We start from the raw sequence: 27,941 nt of genomic DNA on the forward strand, positions 1-27,941 counted from the left end.
TTCTACATTTTTGTACTCCACAAAAGTAAAAACTGCAAGGATCCTCATTTCACACCAAAAACAGAGCTTTCCAAACTTCTGCTTTACACACTGTGTTTAAGATGGGGCGGGGGTGGGAGAGAAGCCAAAAATACCAATGGGCTAGTAGAAGCCCCTTTTCTGAACCAATATAGCTCTGTCTTCAATCCAGATTTTAGCTGGGAAAACTCCCTTTCCAGAGAAGGGTATTTGGTAGCTTAATTCCTTTAGACGGTCTCTTGGCTGCCCTCCCAGCTTGCCTCTAAATAAAATAAACTAGCAGCTAGTCATGAATTCTTGCTTTTACACAGCATTCTGGCAATGTAACCAGATATTTAACACACACATACACCCTGGGGCATGTTTGAAGGGTGTTTTTTTTTTAAATGTGCAGTTGGTTACAAATGTGTGGTTCGATAAATGGGGGTGGAGGGGAATTAAATGTGTTACGTGTGTGTGCTTAAAGGCAGGCAATATCAGGAAAAGCATATACTGTATACCAATTGCATAAGGGCAGAATTTGTTTAGTTTCCATACTTAAGACAATCTGCCCAAACCATATAAAATGCTGCTACCTTCTTTTGGCTGGGGCTGCCCCCTCTTCATCTTCCTCTTCTGTCAGGTAATAGGTATTTGCATCCTTTAATAGTAAATACCTTTAAAGTACTCATTTTTAAATGTGTCTGCTGGAGTCACTGTATAGTAAATAAGAAATACTCTCTCCTGTCGAGAAACTGCCACTGATCCAGGGTAAAGGAAACAAGGAGCAAAGCACACTTCTCTTGGTTTGGCATTTTTCTTCTATTTTTAGTGTGGGGTGTCTGACTGGGAATTTGTGCAGCTGCAAAATCTGCTTTTAAAAAATCACTGGCATATTTCTGTGGGCAGCTGACAATCTTACCTGTAATGATAGAAGGAGTGAAATAATCTCTGGCCTCCATACTCCTAAATGAGCTGTGGAGATGGGTTTTATTTCAGTGTGCCTCTTCAGAAAAAAAAATAGATTTAATTTAAAAAGAAAGATTGAATATATACTGCTTTTGAGTTTTAGTGTGGGCTGTGATTTATTTTTGGATTATTATTTAACAATGCCTGAGGAGTTATCTTTCTTTTTTCTTTTACTGTTTTTTTAACAGTTTCTTGATGACTTTATGGAAAGACGGTGGAAATTCTAGAATTAGCAAACCAATTAATTAGTACTGAGGCGCAAGGACACGACTTCTGTGTATGTGGCATAAAAATCTTGAGGCAGGCAGAGTTTCCACTGGTACGGCTCCCCCCCCCCAATGTATTCATGCAGGGAGGAGGTGGGAAACAAATGAGCCAGCTTAAGCCTGCTGAATATTCCCCAAGCTCCAGTGTTTGTAAAATGCTTAAAGATGTTTTCTTATTTTTTAACAAACAGCCTGGCTGAGAAAACCAACTCTGCCTTCTTCAGTTGCCAGGTCTGTAAGGGATGGATGGAGCTAAGCTAATCAAGGATTAAGCCAGCAAGTGGATACAGCTGGAGGCTGTTTAAACTATAGGTATAGCCCACTGTCCACAAGCAGAACATGAAGGCAGGAAGAAGGGAGTGGCTATGGGGAGGGAAAGATTGTGTTGCAATCTGAGAGAGACAAACTATATCCCCCCCCTTCCTAAAGACAGGAGACAGGAGCAAAGATCACCCCCTCCTCTATATTGGAGTTTCCTAAGGATATCTTCCATGATGGGACTAGTCCTGGATATCTCTTCTCCTCTCTGAATGCTGCAGAAAACGTGTTCGTGGCCAACATGGGTATAGTTGCTTGCTTCTCTCTCTTTCTCTATATACTAATGAAACTGATGTGAAAACTTTGCGCTTCTCTAACTCTTGTCTTTTGCCTGCACCTTTTTTCTTTAAATATGTTTGCGGTGTTGTGGGTGTTGCTTGCTGGTTGTCTCCTGCTGGGGATGTGAGCCTAGTGCTTGGAAGCAGAGGAGGTACCGGTATTTTAACCCGGGAGGAGGAGAAAACTCCGGTCGTGTTTTTGGGGGTCAATAAACAACAGGCAAAGGCTTGTAGCTGCATGTTTGAGCCTCCTCCTGGGAAATGGTGGTTTTGGGGTGGTTTTTTTTTGGGGGGTGTGTGTGTCTGGGAATACAGGATGGTGCTGCTTGAGATGCCTGATCTGTAGCAGACCTTTTGTGTGTGCAAGTTTATCGCTTCCACAATAGGGGGAAAATTTGTTTTGTTTTGTATTTATATGTGAATTTCCTTAATTCACACTGCCTGAGAGCTGAAATGCAGCTTTCCTTTGAAATTAATACCTCTGAAATTTGTGGTGTGGTTCTCCAATGAAAGTATGCATATTAAAGTATACGTTGTGTGAAAGTGTGCATAAACATACATATGTTAAGATAACACTAAAATGCATTATGTTGGATTGTACATTCTGCGAAATAGCATACAAAAAGTGAATAGTGGAAGAAATGTGCATTAGGTCACTGATGAATTTTCTCAATTTTCTCCCCCCAAAAATGTGGAAATGTGGGGAACGGAACTTGACTGGAAAAATGAGAAAGCCAAATGGAAAGATTCATCCATCCCAGTCTGCAGATACTATGTTTCAAAGCATGCACAGTACCTCCCCAATTTCTATAATAGAGTACAGTGGCACCACTGGTTACGTACTTAATTCATTCCAGAGGTCCGTTCTTAACCTGAAACTGTTCTTAACCTGAAGCACTACTTTAGCTAATGGGGCCTCCCGCTGCTGCCACGCCGCTGGAGCCCGATTTCTGTTCTCATCCTGAAGCAAAGTTCTTAACCTGAGGTACTATTTCTGGGTTAGCGGAGTCTGTAACCTGAAGCATCTGTAACCCGAGGTACCACTGTATTACAAAAGTTTGGTGCCACCTCCAATCACTGCTGACTCAAGTGGAGTTCCAGGTGCTCACCCAGGGTCTGTGTTCCTTTGGAGAGATTGGGCACAATGGAGGCTAGTGTCTTAATAATATAGGGTTTACACATAAATACAACCCTTAGTCTCCAAATGAGCACACAGCAGCAGCACCACAAAATATTCTAGCTTATCCTTACAGTTGCATCTCCGACATCCTTTTTTGCTCTGCCACCTGTCTTGGTCTTCTGGGCACATACAAGTGTGAATCCATTCCTCCTTCCTGGTCCCATATTTCCTAATTCTGCTGTTCCTAAAATCTAAACCTCCTTTATTCATTTGCATTCTAATAGTCGGTTCTTTTGATGTTTTGAAGAAGTAATGGTTAATCCCCTCTGGCATCACCTAATGAAGGTCACCTGACTTCATCAACATTTATTGACTAGGATTAAAGACTGGTGCACACTTAGGACATTTACCTAGGTTAATTACCCGTATTTTTCGCTCTATAACACGCACCTGACCATAACACGCACGTAGTTTTTAGAGGAGGAAAACAAGAGAAAAAAATATTCTAAACGAAACAGTGGATGTATGATTTTTGTGGTTCATGCTGTGGCCACAGACATGTGATCTGACAGTGAGTTTGGAGTAGCCCAGTGCAAAAATCCTGAGGATCCATGTGGATCCATGCTTTGTAACCACATTTTTGCACCCCAGGCAACAGTGGGTGCATGATTTTTTTGGTACAAGATGTAGCCATGGACATGCTATGTGATCTGATGGTGAATTTGGGGTGACCCAGTGCAAAAATCCTGAGGATCCATGTTGATCCGTGGTTTGTAACCACATTTTAAGTGGGGAGGGAAGGAAAAGCACTCAAGGGACAAGGAGCACGCGTGGGGTGGGTGGAGAAGGATGCTGCTAATAATGCAGAAGAGGGGTTTAAGGGAAGAAGGAACACGCGTGGGGTGTGTGGAGAAGGATGCTGCTAATAATGAAGAAGAGGGGTTTAAGGGAAGAAGGAACACACGTGGGGTGTGTGGAGAAGGATGCTGCTAATAATGCAGAAGAGGGGTTTAAGGGAAGAAGGAACACGCGTGGGGTGTGTGGAGAAGGATGCTGCTAATAATGAAGAAGAGGGGTTTAAGGGAAGAAGGAACACACGTGGGGTGTGTGGAGAAGGATGCTGCTAATAATGAAGAAGAGGGGTATAAGGGGAGAAGGCTCCTCTCCTCTCCCACTTTGCTCCTTTAAAGCAAGTAGGCTTTCTGTCCCTCTCTCCTCCCCACTCAGCGGCTCTTCTCCCGCTTTGCTGTTTCAAAGCAAGCCATGGAGGAGGGAAGGAAGGGGAACCATGGATCCTCTGCTCATGACTGCAGCAGATCCCCCGCCACCCGTAGGCATTCCCTCCATAACACGCACAGACATTTTCCCTTACTTTCTAGGAGGAAAAAAGTGAGTGTTATGGTGCAAAAAATACGGTAACTCTTCACATGCTAATTGCTGGTGCTCAAAAGTAGGTTCATACATGGCTCTAGATTACATTCTCAAGGTCTGACACAGTCTTTACACATAAACACTAGTTAAACACCTCAAACCCCTTACATAAACCCCTTCTAATACACAATGAGACTGCCTTATAACATATCTCAGTTATAACATACAAGTTCTAATTAAATCCTAATATTTACTAAACCTAAACATTTAGCACCACAGATCTATTACAAGAGAAAGAATGAAGAAGATTGACTCTTGGGATGGGAATCCTCCTCCTCAGTGAATCCCTTTCAAAATATTTATTTTGCAATTATTTTGTAGATACCTTCTGACTCGTAGGGATGTGGTGGAATAGGGTTGTGTGCCATACTTTCATTACATGCTAAGCAAAATGTCCATGGTGGTTAAGGAGTGGAGAAAGGAGGGACATGTATGCTGCAAGACCCTTGTGGGTGTGGTGTAGCTCTAGGGTAAGGATGCAGAATGCATGTGACAATCTTCTCTCTCTTAGTTCCCAGGCATCTCCTTGTAGAGTAACCCTTTGAATTCCTGGAGGGATGTTGTTTTTTGAAGCAGAGTAGACAGTACTGAGCTAGATGGATCAGAGGTCTGGCTTGCATCAAGGCAGCTTCTGATTTTGTGGTGTTTTGATAGACATAAATGGTAACCATTCACTTACTATGGAATAAAGTAACTCATTGTTGTGAGAGCATATTGTTATACTTTTTGGGGGGGGTGTCAGGCTGTATAGTACCTGTGGGTCCCTTCCAGGTCTGTGATTCTGTATCTATGAGGTTTGGATCTGTAAGAGAAAACCTGCTGAACCAGTCAAGCCAGCTCCTTTTTTTAAGCTAGTGGCCTTAGCTGCTCAGCTGAAAGCTCATCCACACCTCTTCTTGTCCCAACGCTTTTCCCTGGGGAAAATTTATCTCAGTCAAAGCAAACAGCAATTTGGGGCTTCTCCAGATCAACATTTGCTCTGATTTCATGCTAAAGAGTGGGTTTTCCCTGGGAAAGGAGTGTGAGGCAAGGGGACCTGTGCCTAGAAAGCATGGGTCAAGCAAATACTACTCAGATTAATGTTTTCTAGGCATGGGACAAGCCCTAAGAACAGTACCTGTTAGCAGCATCTTAAAGAGTGAACTCTGTTGATATAGAAGCAAATATGTGGGCCTTCTCTCACCTGGCTGGACGTCCCATCATTCTAGGATAGAGAAATCATTCTTTCTTTCTTTCTTTCTTTCTTTCTTTCTTTCTTTCTTTCTTTCTTTCTTTCTTTCTTTCTCTCTCTCTCTCTCTCTCACTCACACACACACACACACACACACACACACACACACACACACTATTAATCTTCTTCTTGTTATATAAATTACTGGGACCTGGAAATATTTGCTGATCAGCTGCTGACCTGGGCTCCTTTGAGAGTAATGCTGGGATATAAATTTAATAAAACTGAAAACCACCCATATACCTATCATTAGATCTTGAGATATGACAGCTTTGAGGGTGTATTTTTATTTTTTTCAAAAAAATCAACTGGTATATAAATTTTAATTAATAAATAAGACAGTATCCAAACTTTCTGGAAACAGACATTTTTGTTTCCCAAGCTTTTCTAGCTTGATGAAAAGGTCTCTGGGCCTGGATGTCCACTCGGTGTTGTTTTTGAAGTTATATTCAGTTGTTCTTGTACTGTTTCTATAGCTGTTTTAACTGCTTACAAGGATATGTCTGTGAAGCACCCTGGGACATGTGTGTGGAAGGTGGATCACAAATAAATTAATGGAAATGATGAGGATGATCATCAGTGTTTGCCTGTCCTGTGTGGAAAGGCTAAAACTTCTTCTTTTAAAAATAAAATCCTGAAGGCATATTGCTGCCTCACTATCTTGTATAGTCAGAAGATTTGAAATGTGATGTGTGTATCATGGTGATGATTTGTGGAGAGGGTCGTCTCCTCCATCCTGGCCTCCCCCATTCCTGCCTGTGAAGTTGGCAGCTTAACCAATTTTCCAGCTAGGTTGACAAAGGATCGGCCAGGTCAAGGGACCTGCCAGAGGTTACCCAGCAAGTCATTGGCTCAGCCAGGATTACAGCAGAGGTTAAACAGCTTAACGAAGGCAGAAAAAAATGATTAAATAATCTCTAATCAGGCTGACATCTTGCATACCAAACTTTTTACTTGGTGCAATTATAAATAACTAGCAGGGAAAAAAGCACTTTCTCTTGAGAGTGAAGCTGAGGAGGCTCTGTGCTGGATTCTCCAATATCATCTTCTATAGTTGAAAGATTTGCCCATAGTTGGAAATGATACTCGTTTGCGTGAGTGTGCTCTTTTAAAATTCTCTCCCACCCCCAATACTTTGTAAACATGGCTAAACTTCATCCATTCATTTGAATTGGCTCTGATAATAAGGGCAATAATTGAAGGTTCCTTGCAAGACTGCTTGCTGGTCTGATGTTAGGAAAGCTAAGGCAGTAATGCGGTTAGAGCAGCAACAGAGGAACTCCTGTTGTTAGACTGTGGTTTAACATCATCCCTGATGTTGGTGAAGTTTGCTGGGGCTGATGGGAGTTTGAGCCTAACAACCCCTGGAGGGCAACATGTTCCCCATCCCCAAGGACGTGGGCTGGGGAGACCTGGATTTGAATCCAGTCCTCCTCTGTGGACTGTGATGTTCAACCTTGGGATGGTCCATCTCTTCCTAGTGCAATAAACTGGGGTCACTCAGTCTGTGTATGCCATCTTGAGCAACCTGGAGGAAGGGTGAGGCATAAAAGGATTTAAGTAGCTATGACCATGAAGGGAGTATTGACCATGAGGAATGGCTTAATGTAGAGAAGCGCAGGTTAAGAAGGGAGGGGAGCATAAGGATGGTCTTAAGGTGATCAGTTGCCCATTGCAAAAAATAAGACAGATTTGCATGAAATATGCATATATTAATCTGTATGTATGCTCATGTATGTTTTTCATTTTAAATGTTAGCCATTGCTTCTAAATCCATATCTAATTTAGAAACACTGGCTACAATTTAAATTGGAGGGGGGACCCAGTTATGAAGCCTATGACCACCAGGTGTCCTGTGTTCCTGCTCAGTCCCCTGTCCAGGTGCTCATTGTTTGTGGGCAATTTCAGAGTCCACCTCTGGTCTCCCTTCTTAGGATCCTTTACCTTTAAACTGGACTTGATCTGGAAAGCCTTTCAAATAGTACAGTTAAAACTATCTGGGTCTTCCTGTTAGGGCAGGGAAGGGGAACTCTGTTGGCTCTATGGACCATCTCCTGATCTGGATCTCCTGTGGGGACCATATTTGGCAGGGCGCAGAGGGTTGCAAAGAGTTAATCAAAGTGTCTGAGGCTTCAGCTTTACCACCCATTGGCCAAAGCCTGTTTTCTGCAGGCATCATATGTACAAACAGGTTTCTCAGGACCTGATCCAGTGGATGGGTGCAGGGCTGGATTAAGACCTCTAAAGGCCCTAAGCACTTAAAATATTTTGGTGCCCCCATATATATCTAATTCAAAATATAAACAATAATAAACCATAAAATAAAATGGTATTTTTCAAAATGAAACAAAAGCTACAGCAAGACAGAAAATAATGGATCCAAATTACAAGAAAGGAGGTGCTGACTAAATATTGGAATTAATTTTCTAATGGTGGAACCTTGAAAGGTGATGGGCTCTTCCTCATTGGAGGTTTTTAAGCAGAGGTTGGGTGGCCATGTGTCTTGGATTTTTAGCTGTTTGCTGTGTTGCAGGAGGCTGATATTAGATGATTGTTTGGGTCCCTTCCAACTCCACAATGCTATGATTTCTCCAGTGAGCACTAGTTTGCTCTCCTTGTTGGGATTCTGACTACTAGGATACATTTTCATTTAGAGCGAGAATCACAAGCCGCCCTCTTCTCTTCAAGTCTCTGCTAATTGGCAGATGGATCTTTCCACAGTGTCACTAATGAAAGATTAGAGGCTGTTCCAGAGAGCCTTTGAAAAACCAGAACAAAATTGTATCAAAGTGCGCCAGTCCGCGCTGAGACTTTCTCATTGGCGGAGTGCACCTTTTACAGCCCAATGACTAATTTCTAAATCATACAAGCCAATTATGCCCACATTCCTTTGTGGCAGCTCACAGTGATGAAGGCTGCAAAGGACACTTTAAATGGCCAGGAACACCTTAGGTTGTAAATATATAATTGGGATGACAGACACAATTAGCCATTAATAATTCCTTATAGCAGCTGATTAAAGTCTCTTTATCCTGCTTACCAAGATCAAAAGGTCACATGGTTGGAAAATAGAAGAATGAATTAAGATGGTTGAGCTGTTGATAAATGCTCTTCAAGAGAAGAAGCTGCTTTAGTTGTGACAAAAACATGTTTGTTTTTATTCTAGATGAAATTAATATGGAATTACTGCCAGTTCCTCCTTCAAGATATATGCTGTTACCTTGTTTTATTATGATTTGGTTTAAACTTTTGAGTTGTATCTGAGTTGACCCATTGAAATGAATGGTCATTACTAACTTAGGCCCATTAATTTCTGTCATGGTAAATAATTTTAATGGGTCTACTCAGAGTAAAAGTTGGTTGAATACAGCCTTTAGTTTTTATTGTAATATAGTTCACAATGGGCCCTATGCATAATTGCAAGATGCCTTTGAATGGTTGCCATGTTGTAAATGCTTCTGTGCAATAAATATTTGAATAGGGAGGATGTGGAAATCATGGCAATATCTGCTTTACGAGGAAGCATAGAGTAGTGGAATGAAATAATCCCTTTTCATTTGTACAACAGGGAGAAAGAGTTTTGCCTAGCCATTTATCAGATCTGCTGGTTTTCTAGCTGTGTAGAATTTTATTTTTCCATGTGCCCTGTGAGCCCTCCTTCCACTTGCAGTGATACAGCCCAGATCAAGGATGTACAAACGCGCCTCAGTCTCTTCCAACATTCACTTGCAGTTCTGTCTTATATTTTCCATTCTCTTGCTGTTGGTTTATTTTGCATTAAGCCTGTCTTCCAGAAAGATATGGTGGGTTATTTTTTTAGGTAAGGTAAAGGTAAAGGTAAAGGGACCCCTAACCATTAGGTCCAGTCGTGGCCGACTCAGGTTGCGCACTCATCTCGCTCTATAGGCCGAGGGAGCCAGCGTTTGTCCGCAGACAGCCTCTGGGTCATGTGGCCAGCATGACTAAGCTGCTTCTGGCGAAACCAGAGCAGCACACGGAAACGCCGTTTACCTTCCCGTGGGAGCGGTACCTATTTATCTGGGGGGGGGGGGTGTTCCAGTGGTGGCAGAAATAGTGCAGTGGCAGCAGGGGACATTCCCATTTCGCCTCAGGTAGAAAAATAGGACAGGCCGCCCCGATGGCAAATGGCCTATGTGGACTGTTTATTGGCAAGCTGGGGAATTCTGATTATTTGGTCATCATGCTGTATAGTGCTGCATAGTGTAAGGGACGCAGGTGGCACTGTAGTCTAAACCACTGAGCCTCTTGGGCTTGCTGATCGGAAGGTCGGCGGTTCAAATCCCTGTGACGGAGCGCGCTCCCGTTGCTCTCTCCCACCTTCTGCCAACCTAGCAGTTCAAAAGCACGCCACTGCAAGTAGATAAATGGGTACCACTGTGGCGGGAAGGTAAATGGCGTTTCTGTGCACTCTGGCTTCTCTCATGGTGTCCCGTTGCACCAGAAGTGGTTTAGTCATGCTGGCCACATGACCTGGAAAGCTGTCTGTGGACAAATGCCAGCTCCCTCGGCCTGAAAGCGACTTGAGCACCGCAACCCCATAGTTGCCTTTGACTGGACTTAAGCGCTCAGGGGTCCTTTACCTTTACCTATACAGTGGTACCTCAGGTTACAGATGCTTCAGTTTACAGACTCTTCAGGTTACAGACTTCGTTAACGCAGAAATAGTACCTTGGGTTAAGAACTTTGCTTCAGGATGAGAACAGAAATTGTCCAGCGGCAACAGGAGGCCCCGTTAGCTAAAGTGGTACCTCAGGTTAAGAGCAGTTTCAGGTTAAGAACGGACTTCTGGAACAAATTAAGTTCATAACCTGAGGTACCACTGTAGTGCTGCTCTGGGCATGTATATAAATAATGGACTGATGCAGCTGCCTGCATTTCTGGGTTCCCCTTGAGGGTGTGGCTATTAATTGACAAAGCCCTTTGGTGGTAAAAGGGGGGGGGACCGGAAACCTGGCTGTACCTATAACAGTTACATTGTAAAGCTCATGAAAGACTAGCTACATAATTTGTTTGTAACTGGAGGTGTCCCTGAGCATTTGCGAGCTGTGCTTACAATTTCACAGTGAATCAAGGGCATTGCATTGCTCTGTTGCACATGTCTGTCCCAGTCTTCCTTGCTCCTTCAACTGCTTATGTTGGACTCTGTTTGCAAAACATCTCCCTGCAGAATCTCAAGCATCGTTGCTACTTTCTTGGTGCCCTGCTAATTCCATTAAGCAGCCACTGGAAGAAAACGTAGCCCTGAGCACAGCTTGGCTCATTTTTAACATTGATACACAACACATGCCATTCCTTCAGTCCAAGATTGGGGAGGGGGGAGAAACTTGCACTCTATTCCTCACTTCCTCTTAATGCTTCTGAAATTTAGTCAGTTTACAAAGCAAAAAAAATAAAATAAATGAATTGATCCCACCAAAGAACAGCGGAGGAATCTGTTACCTGTTTCAAGTCAGCTTGGATTTGCCCAGCTTTAAGAGATTAACCTCACCACTCCCTGGTCCTTCTTCTCTTTCAGATATGGAGGAGTTGGCTAGAGAGAGCATCACCCTGTTAGCCAAGCCTACTCTGGAGCCAGGTAGCCCCAATCTCTCCTCCGCTGGGGCTGTCTTTATCATGCTGAAATCTGCCCTTGGAGCAGGGCTCTTGAATTTCCCCTGGGCGTTCAATAAGGCTGGAGGAGTCACCCCGGCTGTCCTTGTGGAACTGGTAAGTGCCAAAGGAAAGACATCCAGATCTCTTGCAGAGTGACAGGCTGCTGGAATAGATAGGTGGGTGGAGGGTTTGAGGGTCTGGTCCTAGCCAAGTGGATTTGGAAGCAAGCCTCATTGCATTTTTTAATAGTTTATTTTACTTCTAATCAACCTAGTACTGCCTTCTTTTGCTTTGCAAAGCTCCCCTCCCAGCCATGGTGTGTGGATAGGGATGGGGAAATCTATTAATTTCAGTTTCTTGTTTTTTCCACTCATAAGTTCAGGACACCCCATTTCTGCAGCAGTTTGTGCATACATTTTTTTTTTAAGTCTTCGTGAAAATTTGTCAGCATATTTTTGTATGCGATTGTGCCTGGTATATTTTTGGAAACAAATTTCCTGAATATTATGCATTTTTGCATGTTGTTTTCCCTAATATGTGGGTTATTTTGCACGTTTCTCCCTCAAATGCACGTTCCCCGCCTCACTTTATTTAGTTGGAGAACTTGCATCACAACATTCAGAGGAGAATGAATTTGGGAGCAATGCTGTGTTTTGGTTTACTTACTGTTTTTGAAAGTGGGAATCAGGTTGGTTTGTACTCACACTTGAATTGAACAGGATTTCTCCCCAATTCCTGATGTGCAGATGATTCTCGAGTGGTTTCTGCAAATACACTCAGTACAGTACTCTTCTTTTTTGCGGGGGGTGGGGCAGGAAAACAATTTCCTAGTTTTGATTCCTACATTACAGAATTGAAAAAAAGGAACCGGAACAGAATTCTGGAAATGAGCTTTATTTATTATTTTCATTTATATCCCACTTCCCCCCCAAGGAACACAGAGCATTGTACATGGCTCTCTGCTCTGCATTTTATCTTCACAACAATGCTGTGAGGGAGGTTGAGGTAAGGGAGAGAGTGACTCAGGGTTATGCAGTAACCTTCAAGGGTGAGCATGGTCTTGGAACCTGGGTTTTCCTAGTCCTAGTTCAACCCTCACGGACTCTCTTTGGTGATCACTGGCAGAAAGCAAGCCCTGAATTTTCAGTATGATTTGGGGCTGCTGCAAGGTGAGTCTGGCATTGCAGTGGGGAAAGAACTACAGTGGTACCTTGGGTTACATATGCTTCAGGTTACAGACTCCGCTAACCCAGAAATAGTACCTCGGGTTAAGAACTTTGCTTCAGGATGAGAACAGAAATCGTGCTCCTGCGGCGCGGCGGCAGCAGGAGGCCCCATTAGCTAAAGTGGTGCTTCAGGTTAATAACAGTTTCAGGTTAAGAATGGACCTCTGGAACGAATTAAGTACTTAACCTGAGGTACCACTGTATTTGGTTTTGTTGTTTGTTGTTGTTTAGTCGTTTAGTCGTGTCCGACTCTTCGTGACCCCATGGACCAGAGCACGCCAGGCACTCCTGTCTTCCACTGCCTCCCGCAGTTTGGTCAGACTCATGTTGGTAGCTTCGAGTATTTGGTACTTGACTCTATTTCTACAGTTTATTAAACGCAAACTTATTATAGTATCTTTACTTAAATGCCTGGTGCACCTAATGGATTTTAACACTGCAAAATATGCTGTGACTTAGGGATGAATGATTTTGTCAATGCCAGTTCCCCTCTGTTTCTTCTTTTTCCAATCTTAAGTTCGGTTTTCTACATTTCTGCTTGGCTTTGTGCATTTCTTAACATTTTAGCACACGTTTCTCCTAATACAATCATTTTTGCAAGCAGTTCTTCCTAATACAATGCATTTTTGTATGCATTGCCTTGGTTAGAGTAATGCATCACAGAATTCGGAGGAGAGCAAATTTTTGAAAGAGAGCTGTTTTTTGGTTTGCGCACTGTTTGCTGCATTTCTCCCCCATTTTAAACTTGAACTTCTACTTTGCTGCTGGGACCAAGAGAGGACAGCTTGGCTAGTGAGTCTATGTCTGGGCTAGCATCAATGGTCGGGTTCTCTGAGGCTCTCCCTACTTGAAATGTTGATGGCATCCACAAGCTCTTTCGTTCACTTATTACCTGTGTCTTCCATTATAGCTGCTTCTTAAGCGGGTAAAATCCTTTCTCCTTGCAGTGCCTGCTCTCGCATGTGTTTTGACAATGTCAGAAAAACCTTGCTGTGTCAGGTAAAAAACCCATCTAGTCCAGCGTTTTGTTCTGACAATTGCCAAATTTCTCTGAAAAGCCAACAAGCAGGACAATGGCAATCCCACGTCATTCGGAGGACTTGGGACTGTGGTCTGGATGTGCAACATTTCTGAATTAGTGTGACAATTTCTGCTTACCTTGCTTGTATCTAGCCTGTCTAGGAATGTGGCTTCCCATCTTCCATTGAGTGATCTACTTTTGAAACTGCTGCTTGTTTGTTTTAACTGCTGTTAGTTTTGCTGCTTACTTTGAAACAAAATGCAACCTAATATTAAAAAAAAAACATTTTCAGGTTGTACGTTGACCTTATTCTTTACTGTGTCAGTTGTGTATGTAAGCTACCTTGTGTATTTTTCTAGAAAGTTGGGGTATAAATTCAACAACAGTAATAATAATAAAATCTAAAACAGTTGGTTGGATTCCTGTCCTGCAAAACTACATTTCCGCTTCAAAACTTGCACATCTTTTAATTTAGCAATGAGCTTCTCCATGTGTGTGTGCACGCAGGGTGAAGGAAATGTATTATAATAATAATTTATAACAATTTATTATTTATACCCCTCCCATCTGGCTGAGTTTCTCCAATATACTACTGAATATAACAGACAAAAACGCTCTTTATTAGGGAATATTGCTTGCATAAATGTCTATGTTAGAAGAAATGCACACTAAAATGCTGATAATTTGCAAGTAAAAAGTAAAATGAAACAGCAAACTGATTTAGAAATCTGGCATGAGAGACTGAACTGTAGGGATTTGTCCTTTCCTAACCCTCTCTGGTGTGCTCTAGCTCCATGGATTTGAAAGGACACGTAAGTGTTTGCAGAGGCCACAAAATGATGATGTTGCTGGATCACTCCGGGTCATTGCTTATTTTGGTTTAGCTTTCTGTTATGTACTGAGTTGAATAGGATCCAAAAGGCAGCAGTCTGATTGGTCCTAGAACAATAGGATCCAAAAGGCAGCAGTCTGATTGGTCCTAGAACAATAGGATTCAGAATGCAGCAGTCTGATTGGTCCTAGAACAATGCAGCAGTATGATTGGTTGGCAGGAACCACCCAATCATGCTCCAGATAGAAGTGAATCCACAACCTGATTGGCTTACAGTAGAATTCCAGAATTAGCCAATCATGTGCAGCCCATTGTGTAAATAATGTATATAAAGCAGGTACTTTGAGGGGACATTCATTCATTCCTCCTCACCACTATGAGCTGAATAAAGAGCATGAAATCACTTTGCGACTCTGAGTATATTTCACTTTCTATAAACACGAACCTCTTATCACCCCTGGCTTAATCTCTGACCTTCATGGTCCTGTTGCAAACAAACCCGTGTGAGGCATTTGCTTCATCTTGCTGTGCTAGGCCAGCCTCCTCCAGATGCATTGGACTACAACTCCCATCAGCCCCAGCCAGCATGCCCAAAATACTGGAGGGCACCAGGTTGGTATTCTGGCAACTGGCATGCTGAGGCACACTGCCTCCCACGCTGGAGGTTGCACAGGGGCATGGTGGCTAGTAGGCACTGGCAGCATCTAATTCTAGGAAGGTTGCCTAATTTGCCTGCTTAGTTGAGCTCACCTTGATCATGGCCACTCCTGTTACTCCTCTATAGGCTCACGACTCTCTCCTCTTTGTCTCTGGGTGTTTCTCCCTTTGGCAGGGTTCCTTGATATTCCTGATTAGCGGCTTGGTGATTCTGGGTTATGCTGCCTCCATCAGCACCCAGACAACGTACCAGGGTGTGGTGAGAGAGATCTGTGGGGCTGCCATTGGGAAGCTTTGCGAAGTCTGCTTCATTCTGAACCTGTTCATGATCTCGGTGGCCTTTCTTAGAGTCGTGGGAGACCAGCTAGAAAAATGTGAGTTCTTTGACCCCAGAACCCTTTCAGCATCCTCTAAAATCCCCAGCTGTTCCTTCTTTAATAATACTTTTTATGCGGCTCTTCGTGTAAATAATACCAGTGCCGTTTGTGTGCATAATGAATGACAACACAATCAGCATATTAATATAGGATAAAATCACTGGGAGCCATTAATACATCATACCAAGCCTATGAACTAATAGCCAGCAAATGTCTGAGTGAGCAGGTAAGTTTTAAGCTGGTGCTGAAAACTCATCAGAGTCAGGGGCCTGACTTACTCCAGAGGGGAGGGAATTCCAGTGGAATCCATTAGGAAAAATAGGGTGCTGCCCCACCAACTTCAGCCTGCTCTCTGCAAACCCCCACCTGCCTGCTTCCTTACTTAAAAGGAGTCCAGGGCATGGCCCTGCCTGTCAGCTTCCTCCCCCTTAGTTTCAGTGTTGCCCTTGTAGAGCTCGGCAGGGAGGTGGATGGAGGCAGAACTTGAATTAGTTGGTTTTGCATGTCATTAGTTCTGGCTCCACCTACTTACTTCTGGGACTCCCTGCCTTCTGTCCCACCAGCCCTGAAGGCCACCAGCCACCCCTGAGGAATTCCACAGACATGGCACCGCCATGGAGAAGTCCCCCACCCCACTGTTGGTAGCTACATGATACGTCTCGGCTGGTAGCCAGACAACGAGGAAAGCCTCATTACCTCCTTATGTTCCCTTTCTCCCCAGTGTGTGATTCTTTCTACCCTAATGAAACCTTGAGTGGTGGCATCTCTCGTCAGCATTGGTTCACGGACCATCGCTTCACCTTGTCTGCTTTGTGTGCCTTGGTTATCTTTCCCCTCTCAATTCCAAGGGAAATTGGATTCCAGAAATACACAAGGTGAGAGCTCTGTTGTTCTTGTTCCTGTGCTCTCTGTGGCCTGGAGAATGGGTCAAATGGTGACCAAACTTGCTCCCAAGGGCTCAGCAGGGGCACCGACTTGCCCCACCACCACATTGAGGGGGCACAGTCATGTGACATGTCACGTGACGAATCACGTGATACCGCCCCTGCTGAGTGGGGATGTGAACTCTGGTCTCCCAGGTCCTGGCCCAACACTCTGACCAACTAGATACTGTATGTGAACCATCATCAATTATGTGCTTCAGATGTCTTGTAAAGACCTATCCTTTTGCACAGATAGGTACCCTATATCACTGGATTCTTGTTCTATCTATTTATTTATTTTTGCCTTTGTGCTGATTTGCATTGTTTGCACACCACTTAGGATTTTTAAAAATATTAAATTGTTCGGAACTAATTTTAAACAATAATTTTGTTCGACCCCTAGCAGCCTCAGCTATCATGATAGGAAAATGTAATCCAACAAGGTCTGGAGAGCCATTGGTTCCTCACCATTAGGAACATAGCAAGCTGCCTTATGCAGAGTCAGACCCTTGGTCCATATAGCTCAGCACTGCCTGCAGTGACTGGTGTTGGCTCTTCAACTACCTAGAATTGCTGGGGATTGAACCTGTGACCTTCCCCACTGCAAGGCAGATGCTCTACCACTGAGCTATGGCTGCCCTTCCCTGTTTTAAGGCACGTCATGAGGTGTATCTACAGGTGTCCCCAGCATCAGAATTGAGGTGTGTGGTTACCGAGGTGAGGAACCTTTCCAGTGGTGACTCCTGTTTGTAGAATGTCCTTTCTGGGCAACGTAAGCATCTTCTAGTTCACAGGATAAAAGCTTCTCATTTGCTGGAACATCTAATTAGAATCTCTATCCCAGATGCAGTTGTATTTTGCTGTTTTTGCTTCTATTTGCCACACCCCTACCGTAAAATACCCAACGGTGCCCTTTTCAATGCAGGGGAGCACTGAGCTCCTTTGAGGCAAAGTCTTTTAATTTTTCCGTTTGTGTGTTCCAGCATCCTTGGTACTTTGGCAGCCTGCTACCTGATGCTTGTCATTGTAATAAAATACTACCTCAGAACCGATTACGTTGTCAAGCATGAACATCGCCGTTCCTCCGGGTAAGTGTTGGCATGGCTGGCTGTTGGGCTGGTAGTGGAATTATCAAACATTGGTCCCATGGGCACGATTCATCCACCCCATTGGCTTGCATGGATGTGCTGCTGTGATGCCGTCATGTTGGAACCTGCCATAATTCAGTTCATAGAATTATAGATTTGGAGGAGCCTCAAGGGCCACCCAGTTCAACCCCCTGCAATGCAGGAAGTTGTTTACCTCTTAAGAGTCTCCAGGGAGCTTGGCTGTTGATTCTCCTATGCACATGACCCATATCAATATCCCTGAAGTGTGTAAAATAGATTCTCATTCCCCCCCCTCACACACACACCCCAGTTACCTGCAGCAGATGACATTGTTATAACTGAATCGGTACCCAAGAGTGATAGTGTTTCATTCAGTGCTGCACATGCGGAGTTCCACTTGAGCAAGGCAACTTCACCTTCCTCTACTCTCCCTGAATGCACCCAAAATCTGCTCTGCTCTGGTCTGCAAGCTTCTGGAGCTGATTTTGAGGGTGCAGGAGCAAATGCCAAGGAGAGCAGGGTGAAGTTATGTTGTGCAAGCTGAATGGCCATGTTGGCTACAACCCATAGTGATGTATGCTTGATGCAGAAGGGATCTGCCTTCTACTGCTTAATTATCTGTATAGTTGGGGGTATCTGCAGACATTTTTCTCCCTGAGGCAAAGTAGCAGATGGTGCCCTGCTCCACGTGAAGTCAAGGTGCAGAGTGTCCAAGGCAAGACACGTTATTTTTGCATGTGTGGCTGAGAACCCCCAACAAAGCATATCTCTGCCCCACTTCTGGAGTAAGGAAAAAATACAGCAGTAAATTTATACATTTCTGTAGGTAGTTTATGTACGTCTTCATACTGCAAATAAGTCTGTAAGTGTTTTGCTGCATTATAATAACATCACAAAAAATACCAAAAAAAATACAATGTTTACAACTAGGAAAGTGTGGCACATGGACATTGGATCATCCCCCTGAAGACCTTACAACCAATCAGTGCTGGGTGGAGTGTCCAGCAATCAGGGGAGAGTGGGGAGTTAAAATCTAGAACCTGCTAGTTTAGCAGTTGGGACTTGGAAATTGTTCAGACTGGGCTTGGATTGGACTTGGCAAGGGCTTGGCTAAGATAATTAGCTGGGTGGTTAGGAGTTTGCTAGGCAGGGCAAACCAGATAGCTTCCTTCAAGGGAACGAAGAGATCCCAGAAAGAGTCTAGAAGTGTTTTACTGGATTAATAGATCTAGGAGGAATCAGTTTATTTAGAAACAGATTTGATGTGGAAGTCGTAAGTAAAGTTCCTTATTGCTTCTGTAAAAGAGATTCTTACTTTTGTGCCTGATCAGAGTAACCACTAAGCGTTAACCCTCATTGAGTGTGCATAATAAAATTTGTTTTGTTTCCAACGTGTCTCATCCTTAATTTATTACCAGTTTAAGGGATAAGTGATCACAGTTCCCCTTTAATTGATGTTAAAGTCCTTGCTGCTGAATATTAGTAAATGCTGCCACATGCAGAGAATCTCCAACCTCCCAAGTGTTGCTGGCAGGGAGTATCTAATTTTAAACACCTAAAACCCGTCACACTGCATCTTTGTTGAGGGGGGAGTCTGTCACAGTCAGATCTACTTCAGCATCAATACAAACTTAGAGTCACCAGCAAATGGAGACCATAATAACCGCTAGCAGAACAAAATGCAGGAATACAGCAGAGGCAACCAGTCCCACTTGCAAGCATATAAAAGGTGGGCAAATGTTGCACACTCCCTAGCTATGTCACAGTGCCCCTGGGTCATAGGCTGGGCAAGTCCCCTGTCTGGAACTGCAGAGAGCTGCTGCCAGTCATTGGAGGCAATACTGGTCCAGATGGACAAAGGGTCTGATGTCATGGGACCACTGAGAACTGAGTAATTTTGAGTAGTACAGTAAAGGGCAGATGGGGCTCATCAGCCTGGGAAGGTAGCCCATCTAGGAGAAGGAAAACACTGATCTTAAACCTCTGCTGCCTTGCAGGGGGGGGGGGGTAAGGCAAATGAGTAAACTCTACACAAATCTGGAGTGGAGTCCCTAAGATGGTTGGATCTTGCCTTGTACAGCTCCTTGTGGCAACTTCTGCAGCCAAGCTGGTGCCAAACGTATTGCTCTGCTTTCCTTTGGTCCACATTGTGAGGCCAAGTGGGGAGTCTTGCACCATGGGGAGATCACTTCAGTGCTGCTAACGCAGTGGTGTGACTTCACCCTCAGAGGCACACTCCATTGTCTCTTGAGACAGACGGACAACAACAACAGGTGGTGTTGGAGGAGGAATTGGCAGGTAGGGGTTGTAATTTGCCCTCACTCAGTAGAAGAAGCTGCCATATATGTACTGAGTAAGGCCCTTGGTCTCTTGCTTGGTTGGCTGTTGATATCTGAGTTGGCCAGCTCTGATGTTAGCACACACCCTTTATCACATTTGCAGGGTCTCTTCCTGGGCTTCAATGTTCAGCGTTATCCCAACAATCTGCTTTGGATTTCAGGTAAGAAGTTTAACCTTTTCTCCTCTTTTCTTGGTTTCCCCCCTCTCCCGTTGTTAAAATAGGCTTCCAAGTCATTTTTATTTATTTGTTTCCACTTGAAATGATGCAAGATTCTACATTCAAGTTTAACTCCTCTGATATAATAAAGAAAAGGGAGTCCTCTTTTGCTTGACTTCCTGAAACAAGTGGTGTGTAAATCACAACCAAGCACAGCGCTGCTGATCAGTGGAGGAGACAATTGTGGGACATTGGCCAGAAACATCTGATAGCCGCCCCTCTCTTTTAACGCAATGGGTTCTGAGCAGGAGCAGTCTATGTGGACAATGGGAACTTTGGATTTTACCAAACAAATCCCATGAGGATGCACAGTCATTCTTAATCCACTACACCAATTATTCTAGGAAGGCCACTAAGGTGGGAGACTGCCTCAGGTGTGGGCGAGATCAACAGTTCTGATATGGAGCAGGGGAGAAGGCAGGTAGACAGTGATGGCTTTGGGACTCCAGGAATGGAGGCAGAATGCGTACCAGCCTTTTCCAACATCAGCTCTGTGTTTCAGTGTCATGAAGCGTGCATCACCATCTACAGCAGCATGAGTAATAAGAAGCTCTCCCACTGGATTGTGGTGTCTGTCATGTCCATGCTGTTCTGTTTGCTTATATATTCTCTGACAGGTAAGCAAGCTCCTTTCTACTTGCTCCATCTCTTGGTACCATTTTGTACCAAGCTCTTAATTTGTTTAGGGCCCTTAGTGGCATAGGTGAGAGGAAGTTTTTTTCCAGAGCAGGAGCAATGATGTCTGCTGGACCACCAGGCTTACAGACAGATTCTCCTGAGTCTGGCCAGTGAACAAGGTGATGATGAAGCTTTTCAAGTTTGTTTGTGACAGGTTATCATTGAAGAAGCTGGAAAATGAGGGCAATGGCCAGTTACCAGGGCTGGCTACTTTCTTTTGTCTCTGATGGGCTTCCTACTTTGTGCTAGCATTTAAAATTGTGGTAACACTTATTCATAACATTTCAGGGATTTCTAATTAAAAGCTAAAGGTTGCATTTTAGCCACCTGAAGATCTTTAGTCAAAGCTCAATGTATGGAACCTAGGCAGTCTGAAGCACCACTGAGTTCCAAGGAGCTTGCCCCCAGGAAAGTATGCATCAGGTTGCAGTGATACTGACCCTTATAAATTGAATCGTAGAATTGTAGAGTTGGAAGGGATCCTGAGGGTCATCTAGTCCAACCCCCTGCAATACAAGAATCTCTACTGTTGGCCGTCCAGCCTTTATTGTTGTGCTTTGTGGTGTTCCTCTTTGGTGTGTGTAATGAAGCGATTCTGCTGCCTGCCTGTTTTGGACTGTCCTTGCTGCTGTGACTAGGGACTTTGCCGGGGATTAAATTCTGGAGACACTTGTGGTGAGCTAGCTTAACATTTTTTCCATTCCACCACTGCTTGAAGCAGTTCTATCATCTATCTATCTATCTATCTATCTATCTATCTATCATCTATCTATCATCTATCTATCATCTATCTATCTATCTATCTATCTGCATGGTGCGATGCAGCAGTGTGGCAGGCGGTGGTGCTGCGGTGCTGTGTGTGGTGGTCAGCTCAGTGGGATCCCACCTTCGTCGCCAGTGAAATATACTCGGAGTCGAGTGTGAATTTCATGCTCTTTATTCAGCTCGTAGTAGCAATGAAAGAAACTTTCCCCAAAACATCTAGCTATATATACATTATTTACACAATGGGCCCCGCGTGATTGGCTAATTCTGGGCTGCTCCTGCAAGCCAATCAGGTCGCTAATTCATGTCCATCTGGAGCTGGATTGGATGGCTCCTGCGGACCAATTAGACTGCTCCATTCTGGATCCTATTGTTCTAGGATTCAGCTCAGTACATAACACTATCTATCTATCTATCTATCTATCTATCTATCTATCTATCTATCTATCTATCTATCTATCATCTATCTATCTATCTATCTATCTATCTATCTATCTATCTATCTATATCTATCTATCTATCATCTATCTATCTATCTATCTATCTATCTATCTATCTATCTATCTATCTATATCATCTATCTATCTATCATCTATCTATATCTATCTCATAACTCTGTTCTCTTATTGTGTGAAGGGACTCACAGAACCTTCCAGCTACCTGTAGGCCCTTCAGCAAGCAAGGGCAACTTAATCTAGAGTCAAGAGATCACAGGGCTAATAGCAAACACATGATATACACAGTTGGTTGTTTTGATTGAGATCCAAGAATGACAACATTGGGGGGGGGCAGGATCCCCCCCCAGTGTGTTAGTTTAGATAGGCTGCTTTCTTCCTGCTTCTTTCCAAATTAGTGTCCAGTAGATGACTTCCCTTCCCCTTAGGAATTTCTGGCAGGTACATGACCCTGTAGATGGTTTGTTCTTTATGTTTGATTCTATGCCTGACATATTGAATTGGTTTTGCTGTATTTCCCCCTTTTGTATTAACATCACATTCTCTGGGTTTGTGTGTGTGTGTGTGGGGAGGCTTTTGGGCCAAAAGCAGCATATAAATAATTTAAATAAATAATAAACAGCAGAGGTGGCCCTCCAGATGCTGTGGGATTCCAACTCTCACCGGCCCCAATAGTCAGGGGTGGCAGGAGACATACTTGGGCAACATCTGGAGGGACCCAGGTTAGCCTACTATGAAGGCTGCTGGTTCAGTCATTTTTGAGTTGGGGAGGGGGTGTTGGTGAGAGGGTGCAGCATGGTCTGCAGTTTATTTTGCTCTCCTTACCACACCTAAAGAGCACAATGCTCTGCTTCTCTGTGTAGGGCTCTATGGCTATTTGACATTTGGTGCTGATGTTGCTGCTGACATCCTGATGTCCTACCCAGGAAATGATGTGCTGGTCATTGTAGCTCGGCTGTTGTTTGGCATCTCCATAATCACCATCTACCCCATTGTCCTCCTCTTGGGAAGGTAAGGAGCAGAAGTGTTGCTTTTCCTATGCTTTGACCCTGACGGAAATGCTGTTCTGCTTAATGAGGACTGTCATTGTGTGTAGCTCCTCTGGTCAGAAGCATAGCCTGATTTCCTCTGGGAACAGGCTCATTTTTCTCAAGCATAACCATATTTATAATACAGCATATCTGCTTTAGAATGAAATCCAACCTGTTGTGCCAAAACCATTTATGGCTTAAATTAATGGTATTTTACTCCATTTTATATCCTTCCTTTCTTCTGAGGAGCCCAAAGTTCAGGGCTGCCTCCTTGGCCCCTCCCTTTCCTCCTCAAACCACACCATTTTTCTTGCCCCCACCCATTTGAACTAAATTACATTTTGATAACTACAGCAGCCCCTTATTCCCAAAGAAAAACACATATAGTAAATTACTGCACAATCCTAACCATGTCTACTCGGAAGGTATTCCTCCTGAATTTAATGGAATTTACTCCCTGGCGAATCAGTTTAGGATTGCAACTTCAGTCCTATATATCCTATATCTACTTGGCTTGGGAGTAAGTCCCACTGAACTCATTGGGACTAATTTCTGAGTAGATATATATGTAGGATTACACTGTCAGAGGTGGAACCTAAGAGATATAGAACTTTGAGGTAAACAGAAAATGCACATTTCAAAAGCAATCCACCAGAATAATTGCTATCTCCTCTTCCTATGATTATAAATGTAGTCTTATTTCCATGTGTTACAACAAAGAAGAAAAGTTACTCATGGAACATATAGATCAACATTCAACTCCCTTGCCATGTCCATTGTTCCAAATATGTAATGTTGTTGTTTGTTGTTGTTTAGTCGTGTCTGACTCTTTGTGTCCCCATGGACCAGAGCACGCCAGGCACTCTTGCTTTCCACTGCCTCCCGCAGTTTGGTCAAACTCATGTTGGTCTCTTTGGGAATACTGTACAACCATCTCCTCCTCTGTCGTCCCCTTCTCCTTGTGCCCTCCATCTTTCCCAACATCAGGGTCTTTTCCGGGGAGTCTTCTCTTCTCATGAGGTGGCCAAAGTATTGGAGCCTCAGCTCAGGATCTGTCCTTCCAGTGAGCACTCAGGGTTGATTTCCTGTAGAACTTAACCTTAGGCTGTCTTAGGCTGCCAAAAGTCACACTTTTGGTTCACTTGGCTCAGCATGGTCCATCAATCTCAGTATTGTCTATGCTGACTGGTAGCAGCTTTCCAGGGTTTCAGGTGGGGGGTTTTCCCACCTCTCCCTGGAGTTGCTTGGGATTGAACCTGGGACCTTCTGCATCCCAAACAGATGCTCTGCCACTGAACCATGGCCCTTTCCAATCTGGGGAAAGTTCCCCCTCTTCCACCAACTGAACCAGCCACTTCCATAAAGTTCCTGTTGTTGCTGTTGTTGTTGTTGTTTGTAATTGCCTATATGTCTATGCTAGGTCAGTCCTACAGGACGTCTGCCTGAGTTCCAAGCACAGCTACCTCCTGACAACTGAGCCTTATGAGAAGTGGATGCGGGTCACTCTAACTACTGCCTGGGTTGTGGTCACGCTGGTCATTGCCCTCTTTGTGCCGGACATCAGTGATGTCATCAGTGTCATTGGGGGCATCAGCGCATTCTTCATCTTCATTTTTCCAGGTATGACCATGTTGTGTGCTCTCTGAGGTAGGAGAGGGTGAGGGATCTGCATAACAATGGCTGATCTTTTAGCCCCTCAAAAAGAGGCAAGCTGGATCAGACCAAAGGCCCATCATCTGGCATCCTGTTCTCACAGTGGCTAACTGAAGTTCGATGAAAAGCTTGCAAGCAGGTCTTGAATGCAGCAGCAAACTCCCCACTTGTTCACCTGAGACTCCAAGAATTGGTGTCACCATTGCTCTTGGCCAGCTATCCTCCATTTTTCTCAGGGAAATTGATTTTTCTCCTCCCCAATCCTAATCACCTGGAAAAAGTTTGTGGGTTGATGAAAGTTTTTGCTTTTTTGCCGCCTCCTCCTTGTCCTCTTGGCAAAGTCCTCAATGATGGATTTAATTATCAAACAGTCTTCCTAGGAGCAAACTTCTTTTTCAAGTGAGATTTCTTTTTTGGTGCCTTGATTATCACAACGAAAGGTTTTGACCAGAGCTTTGTACTTGAGAAGGAAACTGATCAAAGTTCTGTTTCACAGCAACCCAGATTTTCTACCAGAAGCTAAACTCGACTGCTTATGTAAACAGCAAGCTAAACACTGCTGCACACCAGCTTTAAAAATAATAATAATGGAAAACTGCTTCTGCTAGTCATGGGGGAAAGGCGTGGTCATGTGTGAGGTCTTGGTCACTGCAGTTCCTACTAGAGCCCTCTTCTCCCCCTGCCCCTCTTCCCTACCTCTCAATTCTTCTGTGGCTTCATTTGGAATTGGCATTTGTAATAATTTATTGGCAGCAGTAAAGACTAGAAGTTTGGGTGCGCATGTACTTTAAAAGAAAGAGAAGATGTGAAGTTGCAAAAGTTTGTGTTTACTTGGTATTGAAATAATCATAATAATCATAATCATAATATAATTTTATTTTTTGTACCCCACTCCCATCTGACTGGGTTTCCCCAGCCACTCTGAGCTGCTTCCTACATGAAAATATAATAAAACATTAAACAACTTCCCTGTACAGGGCTGCTTTCAGATGTCTCCTCAAGGTTGTACAGTTGCTTATCTCCTTCACATCTGATGGGAATGCAAACTTGTTCAACTTATAATACTTTCCGTTTAGTTTGCAATGCTCCTGAAGTTCTTATCTGGCTTAGATTTGAACTCCATGTCAAGGAGCCTGGGAAATGTAGTTTGCCAGGTCTCATGAGTCATTAGGAAAGACAAGCTGGAAACTAGATGCTTCATGGCTGCTCATGTCAGTGATGCTGTGAGGGGGATCTGAATTTCTGGAATTTGACTCGCCCCTGCTTTCTGGCCGCTGTTTTTGGAAAATAGCCCATCTTGCTGACCCATATACTAAATCAAGCTGAGGAGCATTTGGCAATGACTAGATGGCGTTGTTAAAGCAGTCAATGTCACATTCCGTACTTGCAACCCTGGGAACCAGACATGGTTAAGCTGCCTTAGAAAGGAATATTCGGAAGATAAAGAGGATTCGGTTAAATAGAAATTTGGTTAAATGCAAAATAAACATCCATTTTGTTTTATCTAATTTCTATTCTGCCCTTCAATGCACAGTGATCAGAGCAGTCTATAGCGTTTTAGGTATTTATTGCATTTATATCTGACCTTTTCTTCCAAGGAGCTCACACAGTTCTCCCCATCCTGTAGGTTGTGCTCCAGGGTCAACCAGTTAGAGCTTCCTGGCTCCCAGGTCCTAGACCCACTTCACCACCCTGACTTTCAATTATTAATAATTACGATTGATTGATTGATTATAATTATTATTAGTGATAACAAATGCAAAGTGATTTCTCTTGTGTTGCAGGACTGTGTTTGGTGTGTGCAGTGGAGATGGAGCCTATCAAGCCAAGGACCAAGTATGTCTGTGCCTTCCCAGCCCCCTTAGCTTGTTGTGATTTTATGATTCTATGAATATGAGCTGTTCGTGGCCAAGGGCAGGCATCCCCAGTCTGCACCCGGCAGAGCTTTTAGACTTTAGCTCCCATCTTTGGGGATGCTGGTTGGGGCTGATGGGAGTTGGAGAGCAAAGCTGACACACTGTGTGCCACGCGGGACTCCCTGAAATTCATAGGCCCGGCTGTGGCCTGCCCATCATAACTGGCTTTTTGCTGGCAGTTATTTCTATGACTGTGAAAAAGGTAACACAGCTTGGCATTTTCTCCCCCTCCCGCCCTTTGGCAGGTCTTGCTTAATTACATGGGGAATTGTCACCGTCCTTTGTGGAGCCTTCATCTTTGGACAAAGCACGACGATCGCTCTCATGGAACTGTTATACAAAGTCTAGTCGACCAGTGGAGGCAGTTGCGATGGTAGCAGATGACAGAGACTGTCTAGATACTTGCACAGCCTGATGGGTATTTCCAAGTGATATGGGCAAGTACTATGCAGCTTTTACCAGCTGGACATAATTTCAATAATAGCCACTTTTTCGCTATCTAATATAAGTATGTGTTGGTTGTGCTTTTCCATACATTGAATGCCCTCTCCTCCTCCCCTGCGGACTGTTGGATAGGACCCGTTTTCTCTAGCAAATGCTCCTTGGTTGTCTGTTGTAGTGCAGATTTTCATTGATGTTTCAAACCACAGAAAGCTGTTGGATTTCTCCCAAAGCTGCTCGTCACACAAAGTTACTTAGATGTATGCGAAGTACAGAGGACTCTTGAGAAAACGTTAAGCTTTCCATAAAATACATTCTGCCGCTTCTGCTCTCCATTTCACTCCTCCTCCTCTTAGGAATGTTCTTAAAAGGGCTTTGGATTTCTAGGGTTTTCCCCAACCCACACCCCCTAAATGAGGCTCTGGGAAAAATGAGGCTCTGGGAAAGAAATTTATCTATTAGGATAGCATCCAAAAGTTCTGTGGATGTGTGAAACAGGGATTGTTATTTGTTTATTTTTCAGTAACTGTCAGGAGCATTGTTTTCACTTAGTGTGCATGCTTAAAATATATCACCAATGTATGGGTGCTAGAATGCCAGGTTGTTGAGCTGCGCCATTTTATACACTGCTGCAAGAGACCTCAGAACATGTTTAGGAGTCCTTTGTTGCTGAGCCAAGGAAGATGACATGGGTGGAGTCAGTGCAATATATTTGGGAGCTGTGGGAGCTGGTTTTGTACCTGATCCTTTAAGTGGCAGTGGCCTTAGATGGTCCAGGCTTTGCCACCCTGTCCCAAACCAGGTACCAAAAGTTTTGAAATAAAAAATTGGCCATTTTTTTTTGTAAACCTGTCTAGAAGAGGCTCTCCTGCCCCTTTAGGCTTTGGTGTCTTATCCTACAGAAAGGAACTGCTAACTTCTGCTTCTACAGGCAAAGGAGACTTGTATCTTTTTTTTGTTAGGGTTCGTCTTGCCAAACACTGGTCAACAAAGGCCTGAAATTGAGGATGAATCCCAAACATTGCACCATTGGAGCAAAGGTTGGCTTTGCATCTCAAATGTGAATCTAAAAACTCA

The 27,941-nt window shown here is 43.8% G+C and overlaps 1 protein-coding gene across 1 annotated transcript; it reads left to right on the forward strand.

The window, feature by feature from the left end:
* Positions 1-483: 483 nt before the first annotated feature.
* On the forward strand, positions 484-27,615 carry SLC38A8 (solute carrier family 38 member 8). The gene is made up of 11 exons (XM_053399497.1): positions 484-1,795; positions 11,147-11,337; positions 15,135-15,333; positions 16,058-16,211; positions 17,243-17,347; positions 19,811-19,868; positions 20,428-20,542; positions 22,687-22,834; positions 24,275-24,474; positions 26,292-26,343; positions 26,669-27,615. Exons 1-11 carry the CDS (start codon positions 1,792-1,794, stop codon positions 26,769-26,771), a joined length of 1,329 nt encoding a protein of 442 aa, XP_053255472.1. The 5' UTR covers positions 484-1,791; the 3' UTR covers positions 26,772-27,615.
* Positions 27,616-27,941: the final 326 nt, after the last annotated feature.

This window comes from Podarcis raffonei, chromosome 8 (genome assembly GCF_027172205.1).
Source record: "Podarcis raffonei isolate rPodRaf1 chromosome 8, rPodRaf1.pri, whole genome shotgun sequence".
Taxonomy (NCBI): Eukaryota; Metazoa; Chordata; class Lepidosauria; order Squamata; family Lacertidae; genus Podarcis; species Podarcis raffonei.